At 38.3% G+C, this 22,589-nt stretch overlaps 2 protein-coding genes across 2 annotated transcripts in view; one reads left to right on the forward strand and one right to left on the reverse strand.

Annotated features, from left to right (window-relative positions):
• Window positions 1-604: 604 nt before the first annotated feature.
• Window positions 605-11,874, forward strand: LOC118268598 (mucin-5AC). Its single transcript, XM_050706659.1, has 22 exons — window positions 605-744; window positions 1,649-1,698; window positions 1,895-1,936; window positions 2,369-2,399; window positions 3,471-3,520; window positions 3,731-3,772; window positions 3,853-4,789; window positions 5,080-5,132; window positions 5,366-5,401; window positions 5,637-5,664; window positions 5,823-5,869; window positions 6,368-6,403; window positions 6,485-6,579; window positions 7,193-7,309; window positions 7,346-7,909; window positions 8,006-8,245; window positions 8,390-8,533; window positions 8,635-8,670; window positions 9,391-10,047; window positions 10,192-10,600; window positions 11,004-11,149; window positions 11,843-11,874. The coding sequence occupies exons 1-22, from the start codon at window positions 706-708 to the stop codon at window positions 11,857-11,859; spliced, it is 3,816 nt and encodes a 1,271-aa protein (XP_050562616.1). The 5' UTR covers window positions 605-705; the 3' UTR covers window positions 11,860-11,874.
• Window positions 11,875-13,857: 1,983 nt separating this feature from the next.
• LOC118268660 (fibrillin-2-like) overlaps window positions 13,858-22,589 on the reverse strand; it is a 29,824-nt gene continuing 21,092 nt past the window's right edge. Inside the window, exons 5-13 of the mRNA XM_035583228.2 lie at window positions 20,000-22,142; window positions 19,804-19,916; window positions 19,447-19,549; window positions 17,335-17,511; window positions 16,935-17,058; window positions 16,750-16,820; window positions 15,679-16,656; window positions 15,477-15,598; window positions 13,858-15,200 (exon numbers count right to left, since the gene is read on the reverse strand). Coding sequence (XP_035439121.2) covers window positions 15,154-15,200; window positions 15,477-15,598; window positions 15,679-16,656; window positions 16,750-16,820; window positions 16,935-17,058; window positions 17,335-17,511; window positions 19,447-19,549; window positions 19,804-19,916; window positions 20,000-22,142 — 3,878 coding nt within the window. The 3' untranslated portion in view covers window positions 13,858-15,153. The remainder of the gene's footprint in view (window positions 15,201-15,476; window positions 15,599-15,678; window positions 16,657-16,749; window positions 16,821-16,934; window positions 17,059-17,334; window positions 17,512-19,446; window positions 19,550-19,803; window positions 19,917-19,999; window positions 22,143-22,589) is intronic.

Genomic DNA, 22,589 nt, shown 5'->3' on the forward strand with positions numbered 1-22,589 from the left:
CCACGGATCACTCGGATGGCCATGATCCTCGGGACGGTGTGTAAGGTGCAATTTTGTACCAACTGAATTTTGAAGCAGATATGTTCAACCGATTGACCTGTCATTTTGTATACACGTTTAGTCTGCATGGCCATAAATATATGGCAAGCATAAAAGCTTGTTTTTAAGAGGTTTTAGTTTCTACACGTAATTTGTTATTGGAGCAAAATTTCGTGTGATGAAAATAGACCCAGATCATTTCCAACATTATTATAAAATAAAGGGATAGACGAATATGATCTGCGTGGCACAAGACCTAAGCTTCTGTGCCTAAGCTACTACGGCTACACAGCTAGTATAGCCTACATTATCGCGCAGCACCGCGCAGCGTGCTCTGACCCGCGTGCTTATCATCTGAACTTGCCTTATTTATATTTCGTAAACTTACTTATCTTTAAGGTAACTAACTTACCTTTCTACAGGCATGATATACCTACTTATTAATACTAAGCGGAATTACCGAAATATTTTCCTAATTAAAATGTGCATATTGTTTAGTTCTTTATCAGAAACGGAATGAGGAAAACTCTGAGTATCTACCTACAATCTATATTATTTTGCGGCATAACGATACCTAATATAAATGAACTTGTAGGCGACATACCGCGTATTTTTCAAGAGAGTGGTACAGTAGTGGCTGTGTGTGCGCGCTGAACAGCCTGCAATATGTATTTGTTTAACGTTTTATTATATTATAGTATATTGGTAAGTTAAGTTCTTCTATTTGCTATAATAACTAATTTCTTTCTTTTAACTGTATAAATTAAAGTTTCTTTTGTATCGTACCGTCACGCTTTTTATCCCCGAAGGGGTAGGCAGAGGTGCACATTACGGCACGTAATGCCACTGTACAATTTACACAATTTGTGTTATAAGTTCCATGTAACAGGGGATGAGTCCATGCCATATGCTGGGCACAATTCCGTGCTACTACTGAGAAATTTTCTAAAAGACGAAAAATGCCCAGTAATATTTTGCCTGGTCCGTGGATCGAACCAGAGATCTCTTGCCCGGCAGTCTCACTCGACCAACGAGGCAGTCACTCTAGTCACACTTTCTTTTCATACAAAGTTAAGTGAATTTTTGTCATTGTTGTAAAAGCTTGTAATATACATAAAGTTACAATCAACACAACTTACAATCGTTTTTAAAAGACCCGCAACGTGGACTACCCGCTTGTCGCAAGTTCGTCTACCGCATGGAACAATTCTTTATGTGATCCACAAATTGATTTTCTGAGTTTGTGTGTCATGTGTCATTTAAATAAGCAGACGGATCACCTGATGGCAAGCAATCGCCGCCGCCCATGGACACCACTAACACATTACAAATGAGTTGTCGGCCTTTTGGGGGTTAGGAATTTAAGAGTTGTTGGGGAATCGGGGATTAGGAAGGAGATAATTGGGCCTCCGGTAACCTCACTCACACAACGAAATACAACGCAAGCGTTTTTTCACATCGGTTTTCTGTGAGGCCGTGATATCACTATCATCAGCCGGCCCATTCGTGCCGAAGCATGGCTTCCCCACATTTAAATGTATGAAAATATTGGTGAAAACCCTAGTGTAAGATAATGCAATGTATAGTCAAAAAGATAAAATTGTTTCAGGTACTTAATGTCAGTGCACAGGACTCTCCAAGCACACTTGGTTTAAATGAGTAAGTAAACGAATGTAGTTTCTATAAATGAGAGTCAATTGTCCTGCCTCGAGAATATCATTCGTAAAATGTCATGTTTCAAATTCTATTAGGGAGTAAGATTATAATTATTTTAAGTTTAGAAGATTATTTAAAAATATAACGATTATAAGTTGTCGCGAGAGTGGAATAAACACATGGATATTTTTATTTACAGATCTGAATTTCAAACTACAAGGGATGGCTGTATTTGCCATATGTAAGTAGCTTTTTCTTATATTTATTTTGTTCTACATTTTACCCGCGATTTCGTCCGTTTAATAGCTAGCATTCGCACCCGCACCCGCACACGCAACCCATACCCGCACGCGCCACTCGCGCCCGCACTCGCACCCGCACCCGCACCCAGTTAGGGTTGTTACTACCTAGTAACACCCACGGTATTAACACACCCAATTTTTTTTCAATGTACAGAACTAATACTTCTACAGTTTTATTATCGACATAGATTTGTAAGTACAAATCTATGTCGATAAGGCAAGTCAAGTGACTTGCCTCCTAATTATGTTTTATATTATTATATGTATTAGATTTTGATATATTATTATGTACTCTAATATTATAAAAGTAATCACGGGAATTTTGCTATAAAAAACTCTTACTGATAAATGTTTTTCTAATTATTTTCCAGAAATCAAAGCCCCGATGTCAACGGCGCTCGAGTAAGTGTTAGAATGTTATATACATGTAATAAATAATAAATAACATAAACATTTTATACAACTTAATATATATTTCGGAGGATGGGTGTTGGCGATATGTTGGTAGCAGCATACAATAGATTATTCGTTATAAAATTATTCTTTATTTTCGTAAATTACACTGTTACCTCAAAATTAAGCTACTGATGGGTCTGGCATTTCCTACTGACTAGTGTGAGAAGAAATGCCGAAACAAACTCCAGAGGTCTCAGTCATTTTCAAAGTGCAAACATAGTTGACAACGTACATCAAGGGAAATTCACTGTTACAATATCAACCTCACAACTCTGATTCTAATGATTGCAATCACACTGATCGACTGACAGAATTTCTAGTAAGTGGTTGTCCTCTCGGAGTCCAGGGGCCTTAGTCTGCTATTACAATTGTGTCAGAATGGTCGATCTCTGGTCGAACATTGATTCTTATATATATTCTATATCCTACTTATATTGATTCTGTCCCAGGACATGTGTCAGCTGTGGTGCTCCCATGTTCCCTCTCGTCAACCGCAATCTCTCCTCTTTGCCGGATTTGATGTCACTATTAATTATCGAAGCGTGCCATTTTTATTTCTTTGTTGTCTGTAGAAGTGCCCGTACTATTACCCTTCTGACATATGCAATAACTTATACATATAATACACATGTAAAATACTGATGGTGACAATGAAACCGAAATGAATTCCTTCTCTTTTTTATGTACATATATAGATTTTTATGTACAAAGCATGAGTATTGTCGGTCTATTGCAAGATATCATTAACTGCAAAAAATCACTTAATACGTTTTTATCTATAGTGGATTTATTTTGACATTGTACAAAAAGCAAAAATTAATTTCATTAACGTGATAATATGGACAGATCAACAACCAACCAATGCCTAATTGGAACCAAATACGATTTGTCTCAGAATATATGTCACACAATGACTTCTTGCAATAAGCCGAGGTTATGTAAGGTAAATTATGCATTATTAGGTTTACGTTTTTGCTGTAATTGTGTTAATTTAACGTTACCAATTTATTTTTTTAGAAAGCTTTATTCTGTAAACCTGTCGTGGCTACCGACAAGTTATCTCCAGAGTAAGTCTTCTCTTGTTACCTATTAATACGATTATTATTATATTACTATACTTACTATATACAAGAAAATATATATTCTATTAATTTTGACTTTCGAATGAGGCTGTCTTAGTACAATGTACGTGAAATATCTAAACATTTAAGAATTAATTAGAGATTCAGAACCGTTGATATATGCAGATAGATATAATAAGACGTATACTTTTTCAGACTCCAACATTCAATTAAGGCAACATGTGAATCGATGACCAAGTAAGTCGCATTTATTATTATAATCATTTTATGGATGTACTGAATACGGAATTCACTTATTAACTCTTTTACGTTCACAGAGACTTGGAACGCAGAATCTGGATTGACCCTTGGTATAAAAATTTTCTTAACTATACTGACAATGAGATAAAAACTAGTGAGATCGAGAAAATAGAAACTGAAAATAAGCCAGAGTTAAAAGAAAACAAAAAAGATGACAGAAATCATACACTAAATGTAGAAAACGATAATGTGCCTTTATTTATTTATATAACCGATAGAAATCACAAAATATCGGTAGTAAATAAGATTGATGAAAAAAATAGTTCAGTTAGTGAAAAAATACCTCCTTTTGTTCAAAACATAAACAAAACAGATGGAAATAACACATTAAATGGCAAAAATTATACACCTCCCCTTGGAATTGAAAATGACGAACAAAGAACTGAAGAATCTGTAATACCCCTTCCTACTTTATATAAAAACAAAAATACTGAACTAGTCAATACAACAAAAGAAGAAAATGAGCCAATTCAAAATTACAGTGATGAAAACAAAACCTTAGTAAGAACAGAAAAACAACTTTCAGTTCCAAACATAAACAATACCCATGAAAATAATACAATAAATGGAAAAAAATATTCATTTCCTATAAGGACTAAAAATGACGAAAACGGTAGTACTGTAGATGAAAAACTTGAAAAAATACATCATGCAACCTTGAATGAGAACAAACCTATTGAACAAGCCAATACACGAAATGACGACAATAAATCTGAGCCTACTAAAATTAACGGAGAAGAAATACCTTCACTTCCAAAGGCAAAGAAAACTGATGGAAATGATGACATAATAAATTATGCTAATCGTCTTGAAAGTAAAATTGACGACAAAAATAGCGTAGTAACTGAAGAACATGAAAAAATACACCCTCCTAGTTTAATTAAGAACAAAACTATTAAACAAGTTAATACAAAAAATGAGGATGATAAACATGAGCCACCTTTAGTTCTAAAGGTAAACAAAATGTCATAATACATGGCAAAGTATTATGTTATTTCCATGAGTGCCTACATATGCATAATACATGGCAAGTTTAGGGCTGATATTGATAATTAACTGCAATGGTTTATATGGCAATGGGCGGCAAACGAGCAAAATTGAAACGAGGATCACTTGATCGTATGCAATCGGCGGCGCCTGTGGACACTAGCCGCCCATGAATTTCGTTTTATTTTATCAATTTCTTATTCATAATTATAGTATCCGATGAATATCTGTATTCATTATCTAATTTTATTTTTCAGGTATTTAACAAAAAGCTTAATAACATATCTGATATACAGGTATTAGAAGAAACGTAAGTATTCAAGAATTCAATTATCATTTTCAGTATTGTAATTTCAGGGTTATTTGTAAAATAACTATTTTAAGTTACATACTTCTTTCGCTTCATCAACAGTCTTCTCATGCATGCTCGTCTTTAATATACCCCTTAACTATTTTATAAATTTTACTCTATAACTCCCGCTATTAAGTTTTTAATGAGAAATATATTACATTATACTAATAATACGGTTTTACATTTTTCAGAGTACAACTAGCAAAATACATTTGCGCTTGCTCAAAGTAAGTTATACAGTATTTATATAATAACTAATTTCACACTTTTCACCTTTCAATTCTATAGTAATAATTGTGGTCATCTGATCTCCGACAATACAAAGTAATGAAAATTTTCACCAATATATTAAGTCCAATGTGAAAGGGGTGAGCCTATTGTATATCTTACATCTAAAGTAATTGTCCTCATATCTGTTGCAGTATAATAATTGCGTGTTTTAAGAATCTGTTTTATTTTCAGCCAGCCTATATTAAAAGACACGGGCAAAGTAAGTTCATTTTCTAGTATTAATAATGTAAGAAATAATTTATAATACATACTGTGTACGACTTAATTAATGTTTCTTGGTACCTACTTGACTTAATTTGATAGCAGATTAAGTTCATTTCAAAAATAGTTTCTATATTGATATTTTCTATTCTCCAGGTGAACTGCACCGCTTCTGCGGCATTCGCGACTTTGGGATCGTTAATGTATGTGCATTACAGTTCATTTTTTAAATTACTACACTACTATATAGGGTGACTGGTTATAAGTGAAGGATATTTGAACAAGTGATTGTACTCATGATTACAAACAACTTTTTTGTATACTCGTTAGTTTTAGTTTTATCACAATGACAAAACAACAAAATTTCATTTGCACGCGTAATGTCTCAAGATACCTAATGAGGACTCACTAATTACCAGTCACCCTATATATAGGTTGTAGCTTGATGTTTTATAGCCCATAGGCATAGGCATTCTTCCTTCGATAAGTAGATTATACAAACACATTTTTTTTTTCAATTCAAACCGCTAGGTGTAGATAGTAGTGCGTTTAAACCCGCTGATGAGTTTGTACTCATCAGCTTTGTAGTGATCACCTGCAAATTGGAGCGACTGAAAAGGCACTAAACATGTCTTTCTTCTAGCTAAAAAAGTATTAAATATGATTTTGTTCCTTTTTCAATAAATACTTTTATTTTTCAGGCTGAGCGACATCGACGCACTTTGTGAATACTTAAAGTAAGTATAACTAAAGATTCAAATACTTTTCGCACTCTTTGCATAACATTTCACAAATGAATGTTAATTTTTTTTTTACAGAAATAAGATTTCAATATTAACTTCAGAAAAAAAGGAACCTTCAGTGGGAAATGAAGACTGTTCGAGTAACGTGAAAAGGTCAGAAAACTTTGAAGGTAAGAATTTATATCACGTCTAAATATATCTCATCGGAGGAGGTTGGAGCATTAATCACCACGCTTGCTCAATGCGGGTTGGCGATTTCAAACCTATAATTAGAAATTAAAAGCCCAGGCTTTTATCGTTTGTCAGTGGTGTCTAAATAATCTTGAAAAGTATGTACACATACCTCGGATATTGTTACATTGGTACTTGCCGTTGGTAGGTTTCGAACCCGAACCCCAGAAGCGGGCATTATAACCTCCGGGCTACCATTCAGATTTTTCATATTTCATATACGTCATTATTTTTATTGGTTTATTACTCTGAAGGACATAATCACAGAGCGAACGTACGTAGTTACACTCTAAGGGTTCGATGAAAAAGGATGGCAGTATTTATTGCTATCCTTTTTCCGGGTAAATATTTGTGAAGAACTGCCTCAGTTCCTGATTTTGTGATGGTTTATCTTGTATCTTTACCATCACTAAATTACTTATAATAATGGCCATAATTTTGGTCCTCGCTTCTACTCAATTCTATTTGTTTCTTAAATTTTTTATGGTATTATTACGAACAATTAAAATATTATTTTTAATTTAATAATGTAATGCAAACAAATTGTTCCAGGTGCAAATATTGAAAATATGACACATCCCGAGACAACAGCTACTGAAGGTTCAAATAACCAAAATATGACAACTACTCCAGATCCAAATAACCAAAATATGACATCAACTACTCCAGGTGCTAATAATCAAAATATGACAACAACTACTCCAGGTCCAAATAACCAAAAAGTGTCGACAGCTACTCTAGGTGCTAATATCGAAAATGTGAGTCACACTGAGACACCAGCTACTCCAGGTGCTAATACGGAATATGTAACGCAAACTGAGACAACAGCTACTCCAGATGCTAATATCTTAAATGTAACGCAAACTGAGACACCAGCTACTCCAGATGGTAATATCTTAAATGTAACGCAAACTGAGACACCAGCTACTCCAGATGGTAATATCTTAAATGTAACGCAAACTGAGACACCAGCTACTCCAGATGGTAATATCTTAAATGTAACGCAAACTGAGACACCAGCTACTCCAGATGCTAATATCTTAAATGTAACGCAAACTGAGACACCAGCTACTCCAGATGGTAATATCTTAAATGTAACGCAAACTGAGACACCAGCTACTCCAGATGGTAATATCTTAAATGTAACGCAAACTGAGACACCAGCTACTCCAGATGCTAATATCTTAAATGTAACGCAAACTGAGACACCAGCTACTCCAGATGGTAATATCTTAAATGTAACGCAAACTGAGACACCAGCTACTCCAGGTGCTAATATCGAAAATGTGAAACACACTGAGACACCAGCTACTCCAGATGCTAATACGGAATATGTAACGCAAACTGAGACACCAGCTACTCCAGATGCTAATATCTTAAATGTAACGCAAACTGAGACACCAGCTACTCCAGATGGTAATATCTTAAATGTAACGCAAACTGAGACACCAGCTACTCCAGATGGTAATATCTTAAATGTAACGCAAACTGAGACACCAGCTACTCCAGATGGTAATATCTTAAATGTAACGCAAACTGAGACACCAGCTACTCCAGATGGTAATATCTTAAATGTAACGCAAACTGAGACACCAGCTACTCCAGGTGGTAATATCTTAAATGTAACGCAAACTGAGACACCAGCTACTCCAGATGGTAATATCTTAAATGTAACGCAAACTGAGACACCAGCTACTCCAGTTGGTAATATCTTAAATGTAACGCAAACTGAGACACCAGCTACTCCAGATGGTAATATCTTAAATGTAACGCAAACTGAGACACCAGCTACTCCAGATGGTAATATCTTAAATGTAACGCAAACTGAGACAACAGCTGCTCCAAATCCAATTAAACAAAATATGACAACAACTACTCCAGAAGCAAATATCAAAAATGTGAGCCACATTCTGAGACGACAGTTGCTACTCCAGGTGCTACTATCGAAAATGTGAGTCACACTGAGACACCAGCTACTCCAGATGCTAATATCGAAAATGTGAAACATACTGAGACACCAGCTACTCCAGGTGCTACTATCGAAAATGTGAGTCACACTGAGACAACAGCTACTCCAGGTGCTACTATCGAAAATGTGAGTCACACTGAGACAACAGCTACTCCAGGTGCTAATATCGAAAATGTGAGTCACACTGAGACACCAGCTACTCCAGGTGCTACTATCGAAAATGTGAGTCACACTGAGATATCAGCTACTCCAGGTGCTAATATCGAAAATGTGAGCCACATCGAGACAATAGCTACTCAAGGTGCTAATATCGAAAATGTGAAACATACTGAGACACCAGCTACTCCAGATGCTAATATCTTAAATGTAACGCAAACTGAGACACCAGCTACTCCAGATGGTAATATCTTAAATGTAACGCAAACTGAGACACCAGCTACTCCAGATGCTAATATCTTAAATGTAACGCAAACTGAGACAACAGCTACTCCAGCTGCTAATACGGAATATGTAACGCAAACTGAGACATCAGCTACTCCAGGTGCTAATATCTTAAATGTAACGCAAACTGAGACACCAGCTACTCCAGATGCTAATATCTTAAATGTAACGCAAACTGAGACACCAGCTACTCCAGATGGTAATATCTTAAATGTAACGCAAACTGAGACACCAGCTACTCCAGATGGTAATATCTTAAATGTAACGCAAACTGAGACACCAGCTACTCCAGATGCTAATATCTTAAATGTAACGCAAACTGAGACAACGGCTACTCCAGATGCTAATATCTTAAATGTAACGCAAACTGAGACACCAGCTACTCCAGATGCTAATATCTTAAATGTAACGCAAACTGAGACAACGGCTACTCCAGATGCTAATATCTTAAATGTAACGCAAACTGAGACACCAGCTACTCCAGATGCTAATATCTTAAATGTAACGCAAACTGAGACAACGGCTACTCCAGATGCTAATATCTTAAATGTAACGCAAACTGAGACACCAGCTACTCCAGATGCTAATATCTTAAATGTAACGCAAACTGAGACACCAGCTACTCCAGATGCTAATATCTTAAATGTAACGCAAACTGAGACACCCGCTACTCCAGATGCTAATATCTTAAATGTAACGCAAACTGAGACAACGGCTACTCCAGCTGCTAATATCTTAAATGTAACGCAAACTGAGACAACGGCTACTCCAGCTGCTAATATCTTAAATGTAACGCAAACTGAGACAACAGCTACTCCAGATGCTAATATCTTAAATGTAACGCAAACTGAGACACCAGCTACTCCAGATCCAATTAAACAAAATATGACAACAACTACTCCAGAAGCAAATATCAAAAATGTGAAACATACTGAGACAACAGCTGCCCCAGCTAATAACCAGAATATGAGACAACCTGAGACAACAGCTGCTCCAGGTGATATTAACCAGAATATGAAGCAACCTGAGAACACAGCAGCTCCAGGTGCTATTAACCAGAATTTGAGACAGCCTGAGACAAAAGCTGCTCCAGGTGATATTAACCAGAATATGAAGCAACCTGAGAACACAGCAGCTCCAGGTGCTATTAACCAGAATTTGAGACAACCTAAGACAACAGCTGCTCCAGGTGCTAATATCGAAAAAGTGAGACAACCTGAGACAACAGCTGCTCCAGGTGCTATTAACCAGAACAAGAGACAACCTGAGACAACAGCTGCTCCAGGTGCTATTAACCAGAACAAGAGACAACCTGAGACAACAGCTGCTCCAGGTGCTATTAACCAGAACAAGAGACAACCTGAGACAACAGCTGCTCCAGGTGCTATTAACCAGAACAAGAGACAACCTGAGACGACAGCTGCTCCAGGTGCTATTAACCAGAACAAGAGACAACCTGAGACGACAGCTGCTCCAGGTGCTAATATCCAAAAAGTGAGACGGCCTGAGACAACAACAGTTCCAGGTGCAATACCAAACAAAACAGAAAGGTAAGCGTTGACTTTAAGCGTAGAATATTTAAAATTAATTATTTATCTATTTATTTATTATACATTAACTTAATGGTAAGCTGAGGGAACTGGACCCACGGTCAGGTTGCCCAGCCACTGTGATAATTGTGCAGTTAAATAAATACAATATTTTTACTTTGATCTATCTCCTTAATAAATATTATTTTTGTGGATAAAATATGAACATTTTCATATCAAAACTTACAGGTTTTACGAATACTTCGATAAAAAATATTCACTTACAAATTTCTATAGACTTGAATCGCAGGACATATAAAACAATATCATTACTTTTTTTATTCTAATTTCTATTTAAAAATAAGTTATTCATTATATTTTCTCTATATTGATTTTAATTGGCTTTATTACAATGTGTTTGTAGATCTCCACTAGGACCGATAGACAAAGAACCTGAAACATATAGCATGGCAACGGTTTTGGGACTCGCCATTTGTGGGTTTGTTTGTGGCGTCCTACTCGTCATAGCTGTCACCATGACATACATACGATACAGAAGAAGAGTGTACGGTACGTAAGAAAGATCCTTTTTTCATATCTAGAGGGATTTTGAGTATTTATGTAATGATAGGAGCAATATTTTGCAGTAAGTTACCATAACTACATTATTGTAATAAAATATTTTTTGCGTATTATTTATTTATATAGTAACCTCCTCTTTTATCCCCGAAGGGGTATACAGAGGTGCACATTACGGCACGTAATGCCGCTATACAATGTACACCCACTTTTCATCATTTGTGTTGTAGGTCCCATGTAATAGTGGGTGAGCCTATTGCCATATACTGGGCACAATTCCAGACTCTGTGCTGCTGAGACATTTTCGAAATATCGAAAAAAGCCCAATAATACTTTACGACCACTCAACCAACGAGGCAGTATTATTTAAAGCCGTTGTCATTTTCTACCTGTCTGAGCCACCCTTGGGTGGTGCAGAGAAAATAACCGTTAATATTATTTTATCCTCATCATTGTCCGAAAGGCATCCAATGCTGATCAGAGCCCTTTCCCTCAGTCCTCCACGTCGAACGGTAACTCACCACTTGCATCGATTCATTCCCCGCGGCTCTCACAATGCCATCGTCTGTCCACATTGCAATTTTTCTTTTGAGCGATTCAGCCCGATGATTTTAAGAGCTATGTCCTATGATAAATAATAGTTATCGATATAAATGAAACAAATGCTTTATTCCACTATTTCAGTGACGTACCGACCCTGAATGAAGAAGATAGAAGATAAAATAAGAGCCAACATGATATTAGGACACATTAACTTCTTTAACCGCCGTACTCAGAGTCATTTAATGATTACTTAAACTAAGGAATAGTTTAAGTGATCATTAAATGAAAGAATAGAATCTTTGTATGGAAAACAATTGCTAAGGAATGGGTTAAGTAACCATTAAATGACTCTGAGTACAGCGGTAAGTGTAGTTTGTAAGTTATACTGCTGATAGCGTAGCGAATATTGATGATTTTTGTAATAAGCATTAATACACGTTTGAAACTGTTAATATAAAATTGTTTTATTTTAAACTAGCGACCCGTCCCAGCCTCGTATGGGTGCAATGGAGATATGTAATGCACGTATCATACATATAAACCATCCTCTTGAATCACTCTATCTGTTAAAAAAGATCAAAATCCGATGCGTAGTTTTAAAGATTAAAGCATACAAAGGGACATAGGTACAGATAAAGCGACTCTGTTTTATACTATGTAGTAATTTAAGAGTGTTTCTTAGCAGTGGGATATTTAAAGGCTGGTGTCGATTAGTTTAAACTAACCCTATTGGACTGTAAACTTGGACTGGTCAGCTCCAGACTGCATTAATTTTTAGAATAGAATCAGAATAGAAAATATACGACATATTTCAACTTTGAATGTTAAGAAATAAAAATTATATTTTATTTTATCTAAAATTATTTTACTATTAAACATTAACTGATATTTTATTTTTACATTTAGAAAACTTACAGCTTAAATAAACAATTATCTATGTTCTAATCTAAAAAAGAAAATAAGCGAAACTCATAAAATTTACTCAAAATCACGATTTATTAATAGAGTAGGTTTAACCTACCTAGTACGCAACGTCGCCGCGTCTACGCACGCCCTCTGTGACTCGAAATTAGTAGAGTTGTTCTCCATTAATATACGTTAATATACTATTATACTCCATATGTGAGTAAACCGTGATTTTTAGATAATTTAGTAAGTCTCACGATAGTTATTATAGGAATCATAAACTTTAATTTAAAAGGGTAACTAATACATATAATATTTTTTTGAGTTTAACACTCACACCAAAGTGTAAAAACAACTTGATAATAATAATAATAATAAGTCCGCAAGGCAGCTTGTGGCGAGCTGTTGGGCAGTGGCGACCCCACGGACCTGACTCCCGGGAGAGGCCCTACTTTTTAACTCCGGTTGGTACTCGTGACTATCCGGAGTGGCCTCTCCTACCTCACTCTTGCCTTAATCGGCTGGTTTGAGTGGAGATTCGCAAGAGTGGAGTTGCCTTCAGCTCCACTTGGGGGAAGGACGTATCCCAGTAAGATGCTGGTAGGGGTCTTGACCGTACTTCCGGGATTGCTCTGATAGCCGTGGGATGCCTCCCCTTCCTCAAGCAGCTCAACGGATGTTGCTTCCCTTGTCGCTACATGCTAGCGGCCGTTTCCGGGGCCCACTATTGAGTTTGCGAGTCACCCCCTGCCTGTTTATCCGTATTTTTCAATATTGGTCAGGGGCAGGGGCCATAGTCCCCATAGTTAACCGGTTAACTATTCCACAGCCACCCACACCCATATCCCTATCATTTCCTTTTACCATATCTCACAATAGTCCTGCATCAACCGGGGATTGTCCTTTGGTGTACTTCCATAGTGCATACAGGGATAATCGCCGGCTGATGTCCCATTACATTTAGATTAAAATTGTTCAACGGGCCTCTGCGAGTTGGCTTCGGCCCCTCGTACGCCTTCCAAAGGTCCGGGACCCTGTGGTCCCGTGATTATGTAAGGAACAAACATAATAATAATAAGTCCGCAAGGCAGCTTGTGGCGAGCTGTTGGGCAGTGGCGACCCCACGGACCTGACTCCCGGGAGAGGCCCTACTTTTTAACTCCGGTTGGTACTCGTGACTATCCGGAGTGGCCTCTCCTACCTCACTCTTGCCTTAATCGGCTGGTTTGAGTGGAGATTCGCAAGAGTGGAGTTGCCTTCAGCTCCACTTGGGGGAAGGACGTATCCCAGTAAGATGCTGGTAGGGGTCTTGACCGTACTTCCGGGATTGCTCTGATAGCCGTGGGATGCCTCCCCTTCCTCAAGCAGCTCAACGGATGTTGCTTCCCTTGTCGCTACATGCTAGCGGCCGTTTCCGGGGCCCACTATTGAGTTTGCGAGTCACCCCCTGCCTGTTTATCCGTATTTTTCAATATTGGTCAGGGGCAGGGGCCATAGTCCCCATAGTTAACCGGTTAACTATTCCACAGCCACCCACACCCATATCCCTATCATTTCCTTTTACCATATCTCGCAATAGTCCTGCATCAACCGGGGATTGTCCTTTGGTGTACTTCCATAGTGCATACAGGGATAATCGCCGGCTGATGTCCCATTACATTTAGATTAAAATTGTTCAACGGGCCTCTGCGAGTTGGCTTCGGCCCCTCGTACGCCTTCCAAAGGTCCGGGACCCTGTGGTCCCGTGATTATGTGAAGAACAAACATAATAATAATAATAATAAGTCCGCAAGGCAGCTTGTGGCGAGCTGTTGGGCAGTGGCGACCCCACGGACCTGACTCCCGGGAGAGGCCCTACTTTTTAACTCCGGTTAGTACTCGTGACTATCCGGAGTGGCCTCTCCTACCTCACTCTTGCCTTAATCGGCTGGTTTGAGTGGAGATTCGCAAGAGTGGAGTTGCCTTCAGCTCCACTTGGGGGAAGGACGTATCCCAGTAAGATGCTGGTAGGGGTCTTGACCGTACTTCCGGGATTGCTCTGATAGCCGTGGGATGCCTCCCCTTCCTCAAGCAGCTCAACGGATGTTGCTTCCCTTGTCGCTACATGCTAGCGGCCGTTTCCGGGGCCCACTATTGAGTTTGCGAGTCACCCCCTGCCTGTTTATCCGTATTTTTCAATATTGGTCAGGGGCAGGGGCCATAGTCCCCATAGTTAACCGGTTAACTATTCCACAGCCACCCACACCCATATCCCTATCATTTCCTTTTACCATATCTCACAATAGTCCTGCATCAACCGGGGATTGTCCTTTGGTGTACTTCCATAGTGCATACAGGGATAATCGCCGGCTGATGTCCCATTACATTTAGATTAAAATTGTTCAACGGGCCTCTGCGAGTTGGCTTCGGCCCTTCGTACGCCTTCCAAAGGTCCGGGACCCTGTGGTCCCGTGATTATGTAAGGAACAAATATAATAATAACCTTTATTGTACACCTTTAGATAAATTCAGCATAAAATAACAACGTATAGGATAAATAAATTGTATCAACTGATGTTTTGTTTATAATGCACGGCTGTAGTCACATCTGAATCTGAAATTGGGAAAACATAATTATTATTGTTACTATATATAGACAGTTTTAATATGGATAACAATATTCTAAAGTCAAGATAAGTATTTTGTAACATGTAGTATTTCCGAGATAGACAAAAAAAGGTTATTTAAGTCTTTGACTGCCAATAGAAAACTGTTGAAAGGAAATCCTCCCCTAACATCGGTTACCGGTGACCGCCACCACGGAGTTCAATGTATTAAATTAAAAAATTATTAATGATTTAAATTTTTCAAAGATTACTTTTGTTCTTACTCTGTGTATTAAATATTCTCGTAATTGACTTTAAATATCGCCTTTTCAAAATGGCGGCTATCGTCACGACTAACGCCATTACAGTAAGAGACCCAGCCACGTAGAACCAGCTAGAGTTGTACCTTTGGAAGAAATTCTGATATTATTTACAAAGTCTATTATAACCAATGTAATAGTAATAAATAATTTACTATATACATACCATGGTGTCTCACTAATCATTAATTGATTTTGTTCCCAATCCGTATCCGTATATCCATCTGTAGTCACCTCAGCAATTTCAATATCAGTTGATCTTAATGTACTCGTGTAAATATCAGTAACTTTAGTTTCTGAAGTTTGGTCTGCACTAGTCTTAGTCACACTTGACACTGTAGTAGTTAGCAGACAAATTGTTCTCTCACATGTATGAGCTGTATCAGAACAGTTGTCTACACAGTCACATGGCTGTCCATCAATGGTAACCAGTACCTCATGTTCAGGCGGTTCACACACGCATGTACCAGGAGCAGCACACGTACCATCACAATGTTTACATTCAGGAGCACACAATGCACTATCTTCACCAAGTTTAGTGGCTTTTTCATCAACTTTATATCCTGGTAAACATTCGCAAGTATTTGGAGCTACACATGTGCCATTACCGCATTTGTAGTCGCAGTGCGGAAGGCAATTGCCATTCCACTCCTTTTTATACCATCCAGGATCACAAAGGCATAATTGAGGACCAATACAGGTGCCATGCACACACCAAGAGCAATGCGGCATACAGTTATCATCACCTGTTTTCTCGTAACCTTCGAAACATTCACATATGTCGGGTGCTACACAAGTCCCATTGTTACACGGGCTTGTGCATGTTGGTTCACATATTTCAATTGAATTCCTCATTACTTTACTCCATCCAGGTTCACAAATAACTGAGTTGATACAGTCGCCAGTTTCTGTATAGTTGGAGCAAATTGGTTCACATACTTCATTGGCTAGGTTGTAGCCTTCGTCGCACTCACACGTGTTGGGAGCGACGCACATTCCATGGTCACATGGTTTGATGCACAGTGGGGAACAGTTGTGACTGGCGAACATGTCGGGCAAGTAGCCAGCGTTGCAGGCACACACTCCTGGAGATTTGCAGTAGCCATTAACGCAAGGAGGTGAACAATATGGCTCACAGTTAATACTGAAATAAAGAATATTACGGTATATAAGTAGTTACACAGCTTGGCTGGAGGTCCTGCTTAAAGTTACAGGGTTTAATAAAGTAATCAGGTACCTGGTCTCGTTATTATCATCCTTTCGTATGTATCCTTCGCAGCACACGTGAACTTGTTCGGGCATTAGTTTCTGTAATTATTTTTCTATATGAATTTAGATTAAATTTTCCTCGAAACTTAATCCGCATGAAAAAGGAACAGTCACACACAGATAAAATCGTATGAAAGTGTATCGTGAACTTACCCGCACAATTCTCGTGCCCACTGCAGTAGCCACTCTAGTGTCGGTACACCAGAACAGACAGTCTGACTTCTCGTAAGCCTCCATGTAGGTGTATGTGTAAGTTTCAGGAACGTCACGGTAACTCCTGTAGGATTAAAATGACGTATATAGTTACTAGCGCAAGCCACTTCTTCAATAGATATTTTGATCTTTATAAAAATCTGAAAGTTCAATTAGAGTAACTTGATGTGCTGGTGTTTACATCTATTTAAGGAATCATCATCATATCTTCCATAAGATGTCCACTGCTGAACATAGGCTTCCCCCAAAAGGAATAGGAGGATTGAAGTTGATGTAAGTATTTACTCCTTACTCTACAAATGTAATGTTTTTCTAATCGTTTAAAAAAGATATTACTTACAGTTTAGTTTCTACACAAATTTGACCCAAAACTTGTGTTATTTGTAGCACAATAATATACCAAATTAGGATTTTGATAACATCAAGGTTTAATGTCATTTTCAATAACATGACAAACAAGGGAGGAAAAGCAGGGCTAAAATAAATGCGTGTGAGGTACCTATACCACTCTTGCGAACTAATAAAATATTACTAAGTAAAGTTTAACTTTACTTGTGAAAACAATTGATTAGAAAAGTACAATTAAGTAAAAAAGATATTAGCGGAACATAAATATATATTTTTTACAATATCAAGGAAACGTTTTGATAATTGTTTATATTTTAAGTCGACGTTGTTATCTATTGCGCCCTCGAGACTAGAGATAAGTATACTAATTCACAACGACATTCTTAAAATTAGTTTTTTTGTGATTTTATCTAAAAATACTAGTAGGTATATAGGTCCGTGAAGTCCGTGTAGTATGCACGTCTTTCATATTTCATTTCATGTCAACTGTACCTGTAGATAAATACCATTTATAACAAATTGTTTAAGTTTTGTACGTGATAGATAACAAACTACCGATCCCTTGTTTTGATTTTCATTAACATTGTTATAAAAATACAATTGTTCACCTTTAAAATAAAGTAACAATATACTGTCACATATTTTACAGATCAAAGCCACGTAAAGTATGAAATTCATAAATCAAAAATTTTTTAAGCAACAAACAATATTAGTGGCGTCACACCCTAAATTAATGATGATGGAAAATATAAGAATGGTTTCTTTTCAACACGTTAGAAAGTCATTGTCTAACTAAACTCTATAGTTTAGTACATAAAATTTAATTTCGCGACACGCTTTTCACAATATTTATGCTATGTTTCTAAATGTCTTTTTGATGGAGGGGAGCGGAATCATCTAATGGCTTCTTCCGCCTTGGGTGAGTCGAGGTGTTAGATTCTTACTGATTAAAAACTACCCCGTTCCTACTCCTGCTTTTCTAGCCGGAGCTCCGGTAGCCCGCTTGGTAGTCTGTAGCTCTGGGATGTTTCACAATGTCCATATATTATCGTCTGGTATAACCGCTATATACCAGAAAATAAAGAACGTAGTTTGTAGGAGCTATTAGCCACGCCACTTAATATTATCGGGCTCTTATGTATAATATAAAGGTGGTGAAATAGGCGCCTACTGTTTACACCATGTCAATTGTTGTAAATTTAGACAAATATTTTTAAACTGAAACGAACATTTCTCAGTGGTAGCACGGAGTCTTGAAATGTGCCCGGTAAATGGCAATAAGCTCACCACCTATACCCGGTGCCCCTTACGGGTGTTGAGGGTGGCCACCGGGGTGGTTTTAGTGAGGTAAAAATCCCACACTCCCTAGTCTTTTATCCCCAAAAAGCTAGGCGCCTTTTGAAGGTTTCCCCCCGTCACCAAAAAAGGCTCACTATCTATAACATGGGACTTACAACATAAATTGTGAAATGTGGGTGTACATTGGAATTACGTGCCATAATGTGCACCTCTGCCTACCCCTTCGGGGATTAAAGGCGAACGTAATAAAAAAAAACTGCTAATGTAATACTGCTTCGCTTTAAACTTGCTTATGCGAACTAGGGAATGGAATTCTTTGCTGTAGTCTGTGTTAGTCTGAAGGTGTCGTCAAAGCTCGAGTGAATAGGTTGCTTATGGACAGACGTGTTCTATCGTAGGTCGCATCATTGCTTACCACCACACGATATGGATGATGATGCAAAAAGTAATTTTAAATAAAATTGCTAATATTTCTTATCTTTTTACTTTATTTTGTAAAGTAGTAATAATAGTAAAAATAATACACAATTAGTACTTACTGTTACTAACAAAGATTTACATTGACTAGAAAAATAATAGTATACTTTATCGTATACGTAACTAATTAAATTTAATTTCATTGCATTGCATTTCATTTCATTTAAACATAATTTTAAAATACATGTAAAACCATCTTAAAGTAAAAGTAATAGTTTCTAGAAGTTAACTAAAATAAATAACTTAGAATCAAATGTATAAAATTTTAATATTTACATAACTATTTAAACGTATTATTCTTCTAACTATTTAAATATTACTTTTAATTTAAAGTTCTGAACTCTTGCAGTTTACGTCATAACTTTGTTTCGTCTTGTGGGGATTGAAATTTTTGTGAACAAATTCTTGAACCGAAACGACAGTAGCTCCATCTGTAAAGAAATTCAAGAAAATTAAAGTTAAAATGTCAACTTTATGTTTTACTGTACTCCATCGAATCGGAGAGGCATCATTTCGTTTTTAACAATATTGAACAGTTGTTATTTTTATGTTCTTATTGGTTCATAAGCCTTGGGAGAACGTATTTGTTAATAAAATTGTTAAAATATATTCCCAATGAATGTTTTTTAATTGAGAAAACAGCGTGTATAATAATCCAATCATTTTTGTTAGCAAAAAAACATACCATTCTCAGAAGCTCGCTTCCTTTTCGAACATAATATTATGAATATACAACAAGTTAGCAGCAGCAAACTGCTGGCTCCAACAGCCGCAACATACACCCAGTACGTTTGAATCCTGAAAATATGAGCATAGTGAACAAAACTCTTCATTACCAATAGGGCGATACTGCTTCTAAAGTTAACAGTAACACTGCTTACCAATTTTTTTCCGTCATTCCGTTATTAAGACTAATAGTCTCCACCTCACACGAGCCATTGACAGTACTTCTGCGCCATCCCGGGTCACAAATACAGTTGTCAGGACTCACACATACTCCGTGAGAACAGCCGGCAGCACAGCGTGGCACGCAAGTATTGTTGTCTCCTGCTTCATACCCAGCGAGGCACGCGCAGGTGTCAGGACCGACGCATGCGCCGTGCACGCAGGGCTGACTACACACCGGCTGACACGTGCCATTACTCGCTTCCCATCCAGCACCGCAGACACAAGTGTCCGGGCCGGCACACACACCGTTCTTGCACCCATTGGAGCAGCGCGGTCGACAAACATTCTTTTCAGTTTTCTCATGGCCGAAATAACATTCGCACCTTCCGGGAGCTGTACACGAACCATTGACACAAGGTGGACTGCACTCCGGCTCACAAGTTTTATTCAGTGTGGTGTTGGTCTGTGTCACCTTCCAGCCAGGATTACAGATACACGTCTCTGGACTGACACAAATGCCATGAGGACATCCATCACGGCAATGGGGCATACATACATTCTCGCCAGACTTCACGTAACCGGCAAGACATTTACAAGTCTCTGGAGCGACACACGTGCCATTTATACAAGGCTTGGTACATTTGGGTTGACATGAACTAATCTTTGAGTTATTCAATCTGGTTAATTGCCATCCTGCTTTACAGTCACACTTTTCAGGACCCACACATGCTCCATTTGGACATCCATCGCTACAGTGAGGCTTACACGTGAATTTACCGGAAACTCTATAACCCAACAAACACTTGCATGTATTCGGCGCAATACATGTGCCGTTTACACAAGGCTTTGAACACACTGGGAGACAAGTTTTATTGTCATTAGATATATGCCATCCTGGACGGCAATTACAAATTTCAGGCGCTGCACAAATTCCATGCAGACATCCATTTGAGCAAAAAGGTTCGCAGCTATAATTTCCAGATTTGGTATACCCATTTGTACATTTACAGGTCTCGGGAGCTACACATATTCCATTTACGCAAGGCTTTGAGCAGACAGGCTGGCAGGTTTTGTTGGTGGACCCTTGTGATTGAATCATTTCCCATCCATTATTACATATACAAGTCTCAGGGCCGATACAGGTGCCGTGTGGACACCCACTGGAGCAGAAAGGCTTGCAGCTATACTGATCAGATTTTATAAATCCGGATGCACACTGACACGTTTCTGGTGCTTTACATGTGCTATTAACGCATGGTTTGGAACAAATCGGTTCGCAAATAATATTAGTGGTATCTTTCAGTGGAATCAATTGCCATCCAGAGTTACAGGCGCAAGTTTCTGGACCGACACAAACACCATTGGGACATCCAGTAGAGCAGAATGGCTTGCAGTTATACTGATCAGATTTTACATATCCTTTTGCACAGTGACAAGTTTCTGGTGCCACACATGTGCCATTAACACAGGGTTTAGAACATTTGGGTTGACATGAGCCAATTGTTGAATTATTCAATCTAGTTAATTGCCATCCAACATTACAGTCACACTTTTCAGGACCCACACATGTTCCATTTGGACATCCATCGCTACAGTGAGGCTTACACGTGAATTTACCGGAAACTCTATAACCCAACAAACACTTGCATGTATTCGGCGCAATACATGTGCCGTTTACACAAGGCTTTGAACACACTGGGAGACAAGTTTTATTGTCATTAGATATATGCCATCCTGGACGGCAATTACAAATTTCAGGCGCTGCACAAATTCCATGCAGACATCCATTTGAGCAAAAAGGTTCGCAGCTATAATTTCCAGATTTGGTATACCCATTTGTACATTTACAGGTCTCGGGAGCTACACATATTCCATTTACGCAAGGCTTTGAGCAGACAGGCTGGCAGGTTTTGTTGGTGGACCCTTGTGATTGAATCATTTCCCATCCATTATTACATATACAAGTCTCAGGGCCGATACAGGTGCCGTGTGGGCAGCCACTGGAGCAGAAAGGCTTGCAGCTGTACATGTCAGTCCTAACATATCCACTTGTACATGTGCAGGCTTCTGGCCCCACACAAGTACTGTTAACACAGGGTTTTGAGCAAATTGGTTGACATATCTTTGTAGCAATACCTTTTGGTTGAACCAATTGCCACCCCGAATTACAGGCGCAAGTTTCTGGGCCGACACAAACACCATTGGGACACCCAGTAGAGCAGAATGGCTTGCAGTTATACTGATCAGATTTTACATATCCTTTTGCACAGTGACAAGTTTCTGGTGCCGTACATGTGCCATTAACGCACGGTTTAGAACAAACCGGTTCGCAAATCGTTTTATTGGTGCCTTTCAGTGGAACCAATTGCCACCCCGAGTTACAGGCGCAAGTTTCTGGACCGACACAAACACCATTGGGACACCCAGTAGAGCAGAATGGCTTGCAATTATACTGATCCGATTTTACATAGCCTTTTGCACAGTGACAAGTTTCTGGTGCCGTACATGTGCCATTAACACAGGGTTTAGAACAAACCGGTTCGCAAATTGTTTTAGTGGTGCCTTTCAGTGAAACCAATTGCC

The sequence above is a fragment of the Spodoptera frugiperda genome, chromosome 29 (assembly GCF_023101765.2).
Source record: "Spodoptera frugiperda isolate SF20-4 chromosome 29, AGI-APGP_CSIRO_Sfru_2.0, whole genome shotgun sequence".
NCBI classification, from domain to species: Eukaryota; Metazoa; Arthropoda; class Insecta; order Lepidoptera; family Noctuidae; genus Spodoptera; species Spodoptera frugiperda.

What these genes read in the sequence shown, in the direction of transcription:
- LOC118268598 (XM_050706659.1), top strand. Translation starts at nt 706, where the DNA reads ATGTATTTGTTTAACGTTTTATTATATTATAGTATATTG. An exon ending in CCGATGTCAACGGCGCTCGA is followed by an intron (nt 2,400 to 3,470) that starts GTAAGTGTTAGA and finishes TTATTTTTTTAG; the next exon opens with AAAGCTTTATTCTGTAAACC. An exon ending in AAGGTCAGAAAACTTTGAAG is followed by an intron (nt 6,580 to 7,192) that starts GTAAGAATTTAT and finishes AAATTGTTCCAG; the next exon opens with GTGCAAATATTGAAAATATG.